Source organism: Urocitellus parryii, chromosome 4 (genome assembly GCF_045843805.1).
Source record: "Urocitellus parryii isolate mUroPar1 chromosome 4, mUroPar1.hap1, whole genome shotgun sequence".
NCBI classification, from domain to species: Eukaryota; Metazoa; Chordata; class Mammalia; order Rodentia; family Sciuridae; genus Urocitellus; species Urocitellus parryii.
The window spans coordinates 3,519,124-3,529,502 of NC_135534.1; the positions used below are offsets into that span (position 1 = coordinate 3,519,124).

At 56.5% G+C, this 10,379-nt stretch overlaps 1 protein-coding gene and 1 pseudogene across 1 annotated transcript; one reads left to right on the forward strand and one right to left on the reverse strand.

The window, feature by feature from the left end:
- Positions 1-443: 443 nt before the first annotated feature.
- Mrgpre (MAS related GPR family member E) lies at positions 444-1,385 on the reverse strand. The gene has a single exon (XM_026411280.1). It carries the CDS (start codon positions 1,383-1,385, stop codon positions 444-446), a length of 942 nt encoding a protein of 313 aa, XP_026267065.1.
- A 7,078-nt stretch (positions 1,386-8,463) lies between these two features.
- LOC144254652 (ADP-ribosylation factor-like protein 2-binding protein pseudogene) lies at positions 8,464-8,955 on the forward strand (annotated as a pseudogene).
- The last annotated feature ends 1,424 nt before the right edge of the window (positions 8,956-10,379 follow it).

Genomic DNA, 10,379 nt, shown 5'->3' on the forward strand with positions numbered 1-10,379 from the left:
ACTGGAGGGAGGGCCTTGGGGAGCCGAGGCGGGCCACACTGCCCCATCCCCACACATCCGGGGTGTGCCCTCGGCTGTGGGGAGGCAGACCGGGGAGGCAGGATGAGCTGGCAGGAGACAGCTGGCCTGCCCCCACCTGGGGACTGGCCTGTTCCCTTCCTTGCCTGCCTCTTGCTGTCACTGGGGAACAACGTGGGTGTAACCCAGGGGCTCTCATGAGTTCCTGGGCATGACAATGGCCCTGGGAGGGTGTCCTCAAAGTGCAAATTCCCAGGCTGCCTCCCCAGAGACCCTCCAGCAGCCTCCCCAGTGAGCTTCACACGGGGAGTGAGGGTGACACTGGTGGACCTCACAGGCAGGTCATCAGCAGAGACCTCCTCCGGAGGCCCCCTTGGTGGGCAGCTCCCTGGCTTCCAGGCCAGAGCCGAGGTTGGGACGAGGGCCTAGGCCGTCATGTCCACCAGGCCCCTTTGGGAAGCCTCCCTCCCGGCCCCCAGCTCGGCCTCGTCCCCCAGGGCCCTCTGGAGCACCAGGCGGAGGGGCTCGCGCAGCCTGCGGCCCTGGGTGCTGCCCAGGCAGAAGTAGGCGGCGGGCTTGGTGGAGCTGTGCACGGCGGCCATGAGGAAGCTGAAGTGGTAGAAGTAGTGGGGGATGTGCCAGTGCAGGTTCCGTGACAGCCAGTAGATGCCGAAGGGCAGGCCGCAGAAGAGGAAGAGGAGGACGGCCAGCAGGACCAGGGCGGGGAAGCCCCGGGGCTGGGGCCGCTGTGGGCCCCGCTCTACCCGCAGCAGCAGGAGCAGGCTGGCCAGGCACATGGCACAGCACAGGGCGCCCAGCAGGGCCGCCACCACCAGCCACAGCGTCCTGCACAGGTGGCCGCTGGGCTCCCCAAAGAACTCGGTGCAGGCCCCACTGAGCAGCAGGTCCAGCAGCAGGCAGAGCGCCCAGGCCAGCGCGCACACGCAGGTGGTCAGGTGGCGCGGGCGGCGGCACAGGTACCAGGCCGGGAAGAGGGTGGCCAGGCACTGCTCTATGCTGATGGCCGCCAAGAGGCTCAGGCCCACGATGTAGCAGAAGAACCTCAGTGTGGCCAGACTGGTCTGAACGAAGCCTGGGAAGGTCAGCTGGTGGGGCAGCAGGTCAGGGACGACGGCCACCATGTGGCAGCCGAGGAAGATGAGGTCGGCACAGGCCACGTCCAGGAGGTAGATGGAGAAGGGGTTCCTGTAGACGTTGCAGCTGAGCAGCCAGAGGACCACCCCGTTGCCCAGCAGCCCGCCCAGGCTGAGCAGCTCCGTGAGGGCCAGAATGACCAGGTTGAAGGCCTGGTCCTCCTGGCTGCGGTCGGGGGCAGCTATGCGCTGGCCACCTTCCTTCCACTCCATCTCCAGGGAAGGGTGGAATGGGTGGAGGCCGGGAGGCCAGGGACGTCCACTCTGCTCTCTCCTGGTGCCCTGAAACCACAGAGTCCTCTGAGTTTCCTGTTCAGGAGTGAGGGGACTGGCTAGGGACTGGGTGGGCAATCCGGGTGGTGAGACCTGGCTGAAGGAGGTGCCCACCTTCCATTTCTCCCTGTCACCTGACCTCGCCCTCCTCCCCGTCTGAGGCGCTCAGGCCAGCACTCTCCAGGCCCCAGCCTCCGCGGCTGCTAATGGTGCCCTCAGCCAGCTGTCTGCCCTCGGCAGGGGGCCCTGCAGACACGGGTCAGTGGGGAGAGGACAGGGCCCCGGAGGAGTCTTGTTTTAAGGCCACAGGCAGGGCCTAGGCCCAGTGAGTGCAGGACCCCGGAGGGAGGCTCACGGTGGCCAAGTGTGTGTGTCATCTCAGAGCAGGTCTTAAGAGACTTCCACGAGGGGCTGCCACCAGTGTGCTCCCCCCTGCCCCCCAGTTGGCCATGCCATGTGCAAGCCTGGGACCCCAGGAGTCCCCCTCTCCCCCAGGCCGTGTCCCTGCGACCCTCTCTCCCTGCTTCTCACCTGTCAGTCCCCCTCCCCTCAGGGGGAAGAGAGGCTACTCTGATGCTGAGGCTGGTGGCAGGCCTGGGCAGCTGGCTCACAGGGCAGGCCCCGCGTACGGGCGAGGGCTCAGATCTGACCGGATCAGCCCGCCTGGCCCTGAGCGGGATGGAGCAGGATCTCCCTCCAGCTTGGCCAGTGAAACAGCTGGACAGGAGACCTCAGGACCACGCAGAGCTCAGCAGGAGGCCCACCTGAAGCCACCTGCCGCCCCACCAGCCGTGGCTACCTGCTCCTATCTTGCCACCCAGGGTGGTCCATCCCCACAGCTGCCCTGAGCACTGGGTGCCTACAGCTCCTCCCTGTGAGGTTACAGAGAAGGGACAGGGCCTTGTCTCTCTCTGGAGACCAGAGGGGGCCGAGGATGATCCCCCTGTGCCTCCTCTGCCTGGTGGTGACTGGTCCTCTGGTCTCCTGGGGGGGCTGGGGGGAGATGTGGGAGATGGGGGTGCACAGAGCAGGCTCCCACCTCGAGACTGTTTGAATCTCCTGCTCTCTCCCTTTAGGGACGGAGTGTCCATGCACAGTGCAGGAGGACGGGTGGGCCAGGACTCAGGGCTAAAACTGGCCTTGCAGAGGGCCATATGCTGAGCACGGTGGCATTGGCTGTCCTGCGGGTCCTGTCACCCCCTCTTCCTGTCAGACCCTCAGTTTTCTGCAGTCACTATTTGACTAGGGTAAAGTGACAGGCCCTGGGAAAGGGTGGCTGTTCCTGCCACTGGGAAGCTGGGTCTTCCCTGGGCCAGTCTGGATGTCCCTGCCTGTGGGGCTATCTGGGAGTGGGGCCCAGTCCTGGGTGGAGAAGGACCCGACTCCTGGCCGTGCACTCTGTCCTAGCGCCCTCGTCCCCGGAGGCTGGATGGGCCATGAGCAGGTGTATGGGGGTGAGGCAGGTGGACTCTAGCAGGTGAGTCCTGACCGCCTGGTGACTAGCGGGCTGGCCTGGTCAGCACCAGCATGGAGGAGACACTGAGGGGGCTGTGGGCACGCCTGTCTCAGACAGGACTGGGTGTGGCCCTGCGGCCAAGCCTGGGGAAAGGCAGAGATGAGTATGGGAGGTCTTAAGTCCCCCATGCTCAAAGCTGCCTCCAGGACCCCCATCAAGGCTGTGGCCCCAAAGGAGTGGGCGGGCTTCTCCAGTGCCCGGCCTCCACTCGGGGCCCTGACCCACCTCTCCTCTCCATACTGTTCTTCCATCACCTCCTGCACCCGAAGACCACTGCTGAGGGCCTCCTGCTGCCCGGGGACAAAGCTGGGACACAGTGCAGGGTCCCCAGGGGGAGCCAGGAACAGAAGCCACAGATCAGAGGGAAGGGAAGAGAGTGGGAGAGAAAGGGGGAGAGAGAAGGAAAGGGAGAAGGAGAGGAGAGGGGAGCAGGGAGGTGAGAGGTGGGCAGAGCGGGGTGGGGGCAGATGGGGTCAGCCACGGCGGCAGGAAGGCGAGGCTCAGCCAGGCCAGCCAGGGCCTTTCTCAGCTGGGACCTGCGGTGGGGGCTCTGTGTGGGGCCACTGGTCCAGCTGGAGGCCCTGGAGGGGGCTCAATAGGTGGGGTCCCCACAACTGGGGTTCAGACTCCTTGAGGGAGTTGAGGAGCATCGTCATGCAGGGTGAGGAGGACACAGAACACCAGGACCCAGGAGGGCGGGTGGGGCCAGCCTGTGTCTTTGTCCTCTGCAGACGGCCCGGCCTGGCCCTGCTCCTGCCATGGAGAGATTGAGGGGCCACCACACCTCCCAGTGCGGCTGGTCTCCCTGACCCTCCTGGGAATGGGGCCCAGCCTCTCCAACCCCCACAGCACTGACAGAGTGGCATGCGACAAGGGAAAGTGGCCACGAGCTGGCCACAGGCCCGGCGGCTCAGCCCAAATCAGAGGGTGAAGTCTGGCTGGACAGACGCTCTCTGGATAGTCAGGCCACTGCTGGCCACTGTGCCTTCCCCCGTTAGGCCAGCAGAAGAGCTCAGACAGCGAAGATGCCAAGCTTCTGGGCGGGCCCCCACCCCCACCCTGACCCGTGCTGGCCTGGTGCTCACCGTTCCGAATCCTTGCCTGCTTGGACCCTGGGCCTCAGGCTGTCCTGGCTGGTTGTGGCTCCTGCCGCCCAGAGCCTGTGGGTGTCTCCTGCTCTGTGTCAGCCAGCTCCTGGGAGTCACATGGTGTCGGGCTGGGATGGGGCTGGTCGGGAAGGAGTCTCCCTGGGGACCTTTCTCTGCTTGGCTGGGCTCCTGCCCAGGTGTGGGCAGCAAGAGAAACCCAGACCCTCCCTGCAGCCTTCCAGGCAGGCCTGGAGAGCAGAGGAAACCACGCGATCTCCGGGTGGAGCGCGGCCAAGCAGTGACCTCACCGACACTCCTGGCTCAGAGACTCAACCCCCCCCGGGGCCTTTTAAAGACCACTTCTCTCCCCGATGATGCAGAGGGGTCAGCTGTGGGCCAGGCTGCCAGTGGCTCTTGTCCTTGACAGTACAAATGTGTCCCTCTACAGAGCGCCGAGTGGCCAGCCTGGCTCCTCCAGGCCCCACAGCCTTGGGAGGAGGGTTCTGCGCGGGCGGAGGAGGATAGTAAAGGCTGTGCCCATTTTTGTCCCCTTGGCCCCAGGGACCCCCTTGCATTGGGGAGCTGCTGCAAACCTCGGCAGAGGGAGGGGACAATGTGCACCCTCATGCTCCATGATCGCTTGTGAATTCAGGACAGCTGATCGTCCAAAAGGGGAAAGTCCCCTTTGCAAGGTTACCTCCAGGGCCGTCCAGGAGACCGCAGCCGGTGCCCCAAGAGAAGTGAGCAGGTGGGTATTCTAGCTTATGATCCTTTGAGAGACTAGGTCCTGATAGCTCTTCTCAAATATGTGTGTGTGTGTGTGTGTGTGTGTGTGTGTGTGTGTGTGTGTGTGAAGGGGTGGAACCCAGGGCCTCGTGCATGCTAGGCCAGTGCTCTACCACTGAGCCACCCCAGCCCTCCCTTTAAATCTTGAAAAAATTCCTAACTCATGGAAGGTTGCAAGAGAAGTGCAAGCGCCCCCCACCTGCCTACCTCTCTGCCTTTCTTTGGCTGAGCCCTGGAGGGGTGTTTCTGGCTCCTGGCACGTCACCTCAGATGCCAGTGGGCATCCCTGAGTACACCGTCTTCCTCCCTCATAACCAAGACCCAGTAGCCATGCTTGGACCCACCAGGGTTGCAGGGCTGACACCCACTGGGCCATCGGCTAAGGCGTGTCCCACCCGCCAGGCGGCCTTGCAGGGCTCTGCCAGCCACACCCGCTTAGCCAGCCACTCCCTGTGGAGCAGGGGGCCCTGGAGGAGGCTGCTGGGGGGAGAGGGTCCCCTGCCTGCCATCTTGTTCCCTGTCCTTGCTTTGCTGGTTTTCACCGTCGGTTGGGCCTGACCATTTCCCTGACCAGGGAGTTGATTTCAGTTTGCAGTTTTCACAGCTCTTGAAAAACCAGCTCATTTTTTCTGGTTTGTGACGTTGGCCGTCCCCTGGCGAGGACGCCCCTCCTGGGCCCCAGAGGCTGCACACTCCGTGACTCAGTCTTCTTGCAGCACCTGTTTCCAGTGGGGGCTGGGTGCGGGTAGCTTTGGGGTGGCCCTTAGGCTGCTTTTCCCTGGGTTCCTCCGTGCCTGGGGAGCAGCTCATCCGGCCCCTCCGTCAACATACCTGCGGCGTGTCCAGCGTGGTTCTGTGGCACTACCATCGTGCTCATCACGGTGCACATTTCCTGGTATTTCGGTGCCTGGATGGCCTTTCTGGTGGAGGTGGTAGGTGAAATTGGGGCTCTGTTATGGTTTAGATGGGGCCCACGTGTAAAGACTCGGGGTCCAGTCTAAGGCACCACTGGGAGGAGGGGGGCCTGGTGGGAGGAGGCAGGTCATGGGGGCGTGCCCTTGAAGGTGGCCTGGGACCCAGGGCCCCTCCCACCTCTCTGTTTTCCAGCTGCTCCGAGGTGAGTGGTCTTCCTTTGCCACGTGGGCTGGCCATGATGTGCTGCCGCAGCCGGACAGGAGGTCAACAGGGCACAGACTGACACCGTGAGTGGGGATGACCCTCCCTCCTTTAAGCTGAGGGTCTTGGGCACCTTGCTCAGGCTGGGCTCTGCCCTTCCCTCCTCTGAGCAGATCCTCCTGGGGGTCCACAGGGTGCTGGGAGGGCTGGGGGCTGGTGTTGCTTTCCGCTCACACACAGTTGGAAGAGGGAAGCTTGCTGTCTTCTAGTTACTCCGTGCTGTGAGAAGGTGTTTCTTGTCCTACTCACGGGTTGTTATGGTTTGGGCGTGAGGTGCCCCCAAAAGCTCACGTGTGAGACAAGGCAAGAAGGTTTGGAGGAGAAATGATTGGGCCAGAGCCTTAGCCCCATCAGTGACTTACTCCCCGGTGGGACTAACTGAGTGGTAACTGGAGGCAGGAGGGCGTGGCCACAGGAAGTGGGTCCTGGGGGTGTGGCTCTGCTGCCTCACCACCCTGAGCAGCTTCCCTCCTCCACACTCTGGCCATGCTGTCCTGCCTCGCCTGAGGCCTGAGGAATGGAGCGGCCATGTGGGCCTGAGACCTCTGAAACCGTGAGCCCCCAAATAAACGTCTCCTTCCCTGCAGTTGTTCTGTCGAGGTCCTCTGGTCACAGCAGCAACACCAGTCTTTATGTTTCTGGGGGGATTTTGCAGGGAGTTTCAGGGTATTCTCCCTGGGCCTCAGCCACCTCAAAATCTTTCTGATTTCATCATTATTTAAAATTTTTTTCCTGGGTGCTTCCCTCCGTTGATTTTTGATTTTTTTTTTAGTTGTGGTAGGACAAAATACCTTTATTTTACTTATTTATTTTTATGTGGTGCTGAGGATCGAACCCAGGGCCTTGCATGGGCTAGGTGAGTGCTCTGCCTCTGAGCCACAACCCCAGCCCCCCAATTGATTTTTTGTTACTATTTTTTCTAATTTTTTTGGTTGAAAATTCGTTGACTTATTTCCATGAATTCTCTGCTGTTGTGAGTATTCCGGGTCATAGCCTTTCCTCTCTGTGCTGCTTTGGACGCTCACCATGGACCTGCCCACCCAGAGCTTACCTTTCTCACTCCTTTGGAGAAATTCTGAAATGTGGGTTTATAGTTCTCTTTCATCTGAGGGTTGCTTGAATTTCCATGAGAAACTTTCCTGTCTCCATGTCTTTCTTCTTTCCTAACCATGCTGCTTCTTGATGGTGTAGCAGGCTCTTGAGCTGGGGTCCGATGGGATCGCCAGCAGAGTTTTGAGACGTGCCGTTTTCCCTCCATGTCCTGCCTGGAAAACCCACCACCCAGGCTGGGGTGTAGCTCAGAGGTAGAGCCATTGCCTAGCATGTGCCAGGCCCTGGGATGGATCCCAATGTGAAGAAGGAGGAGGAGAAGGAGACTACCACCATGTGAGATGTGTTCCCACAGATCCCACAGAACCTCACACAGTCTCACTGTTTATTTCCAGTTTATTATTTCATTAATTTTAATACCATTATTTTCCTCATTGAGTGAGGAAGACCAGAGAAGAGAAGTAACTTGCCCAAACTCACAAAGGTTCAGGTGGCAAAGCTACTATTTGATCCAGACTTGTTGGAGGCTGTGCTCATTCAACTTTGTAAAGTTTGTGCCTAGAGCCCACAACAAATATCCTACATGTTGGTAAAGACAAAATTCTATCCTTCAAAGATAGAGGAAAAACAAGTCTGTCTGCTCTCCCACTTCTACTCTGCATAGTACTAGAGTCTTAGCCAATGCAATAAGGTAAGAAAAAGAACTAAATGGCATACAAATCAGAAAGGAAGAAGTAAAAGTGTATTTATTCCAGGAAGCATGATCGTTGCTATACAAAATCTCAAGAAGCTACAAAGAAAGCTATGGGAACTATAAAATTATTATAGTGAATTCCCAGAATGAAACTCTACATGCAAAATTAATTGTATTACTAAATATTAGCAATCATTAAGTTGAAATTGAAATAAAAATACTATTTACAATAGCACCAAAACCATGAAACACTTAGGGATAAATTTAACAAAATATGCACCACTTCCATCTATTGAAAACTGCAAACTATCGCTGAGAATTTAAAGATGGAATAAATGTAGATATATGGTATCTTCAAATATTCAGAAGCTCCTAGTACTAAGAGGCAATTCTCCTACAGTTGTCCTGTACATATAATGTATTCCCAATCAGAATTCCATCAGGCGAACCGACGTCTGGACCCGAGGCGGCGGCGGCGGCGGTGCGGCCTCGCTGTGCGAGGAGGCCCGGCTGGCGCGAGGCCGCAGCCAGGAGCCCGAGGCCGGGCCTCGCGCTGAGCCGTCTGGGCCGTGGGCTGCCTGCGAGGCCTCCTCCCAGCTGGCGGGCCGCCGTGCCCTCGATGCGGGTGTGGGCTCCGCGGAGCAGGACGGAGGCTGGGCCCTGGCCGCGGGCGGGATAGGAGGCCGACAGGCCCGCAGCGCCGCAGCGATGGACGCCCTAGAGGAAGAGAGCGTCGCGCTGTCCTTCTCCTCTGCATCCGATGCAGAATTTGATGCCCTGGTTGGATATCTAGAGGACATTATCATGGATGACGAGTTCCAGTTATTACAGAGAAACTTCATGGACAAGTACTACCAGGAGTTTGAAGATACAGAAGAGAATAAACTCATCTACACACCCATTTTTAAGGAATATATTTCTCTGGTGGAAAAATATATTGAAGAACAGCTGCTGGAGCGGATTCCTGGATTTAACATGGCGGCTTTCACAACTACATTACAGCACCATAAAGATGAAGTGGCTGGTGACATATTTGACATGCTGCTCACATTTACGGATTTTCTGGCTTTTAAAGAAATGTTTCTGGACTACAGAGCAGAAAAGGAAGGCCGGGGTCTGGACTTAAGCAGTGGCTTAGTGGTGACTTCATTGTGCAAATCATCCTCCATGCCAGCTTCCCAGAACAATCTGAGGCACTAGGTCCCATCTCCAGGCAATGAACAGGAATATTCTGGATGTCACCAGTCTGACAGACTCAGAGAGACTACAGCTAATGACGACAGAAGAATCCATCTCAGAAAGACTCTGTTCTGCAGCCCTTGGTTTGTGTTAAGTATTGACAGGTCAGAAACAACATGACTGGACCTTTGGACCCACTTCTCCTGACAAGCCATTTTGTATTAGTGTTCTTCCCCTCCCCACCTAGTCACCTCTCAGGTGCTTGGGTCAGGCCCAGGTCAGCCATTCCACCTGGGAGCCCTTCCCTGGTACATATTGGTGTGCATAACCACAACCATGAACCCTCCTCTTCCCATCAGGCTTTGCATGAGTCCTTTGTGCACTCACTGCTCGTTTTTACATGGGACATAGTTTCAGTCCTTCACCCTCAAGGGGGTTTTTGTTTGGGAGTATTTATCTAGGGAGCTACTGGAGCCAGCTGCCTGTCCTGCGATTTCTGTGTCTCCTCTGATCACAGCTTATGCTGGCTGTGGGGTCAACCAAGAGAGATGTCCTTTACCTAAAAGCTTCGTGTGAAAGTCAACTCCCAGTCTTAACATACCTGGTCCTTGTAACACTGTCTTCTGTTGGTCCTGATATAGTCCCACTGTTTCTAGAAGTCTCTTTCAAGCATTATTTTTGAAAAATATTTTTATAGATGAATACTCAGGCAAACTTAGTGGATATGATCTTGGAACTTCCATGATTATCCACCTAAAGATCAAAGTATTATATGCTATGTGCTTTTTAGTCATTAGTGCTGTAAAGATAAAAATGCTTTTCATGTTGGTGCACCTGTTTCAGCAGCACCAGAGAATGTCTGCTGTGTGCTGGAACAGGCTGAAGCGACCCTGCGTCATGGCATGTCAGGTGTGCTGTGCATGTTGGCTTAAAACCTTTTCTGTGTAAGCCAGTTGTTTGGTTTTTTTATTAGGGTAGGTAAAGACTCTGCAATTTCTTCTTCCCATCACAATCTCCTGCCAAGATGGTGTTCACTGGTCTAGCTCAGCATGAGGAGGAGGCAGTGGACGGCTTTACTGGTAGTGTGTCAGCTTTGGTTTACTACATTGTTTTGTTTAGTACCGACCAGAGAACTTATGTGTGTCACATCCCTGGAAAGAAGGAAAAAACAGTTCAATTCCCCTGTGTACTTTTTTTATTTTACTTTTTATAGTGAAAATAAGAATCTGTGCTGACTTTTCACTTATCTTCTGGTTTTAAAGGATGAGCTATAAGCTGTGTGTTTTTCTGTACTAATGTGTCATTTATTACTTTTTGTACCATGAGTAAAATTTGAGGTGTTTTGCAAGAACCATCATTCTAAAAAAAAAAAAAATTCCATCAGGCTTATTTTTGGTACAAATTGTCAAACTGATTCTAAACTGTATATAGCTATAGAAATAAAA

Bases quoted from the DNA above. Each gene is read 5' to 3' on its own strand.
- Mrgpre (XM_026411280.1), bottom strand. From the start codon at position 1,385: ATGGAGTGGAAGGAAGGTGGCCAGCGCATAGCTGCCCCCGACCGCAGC.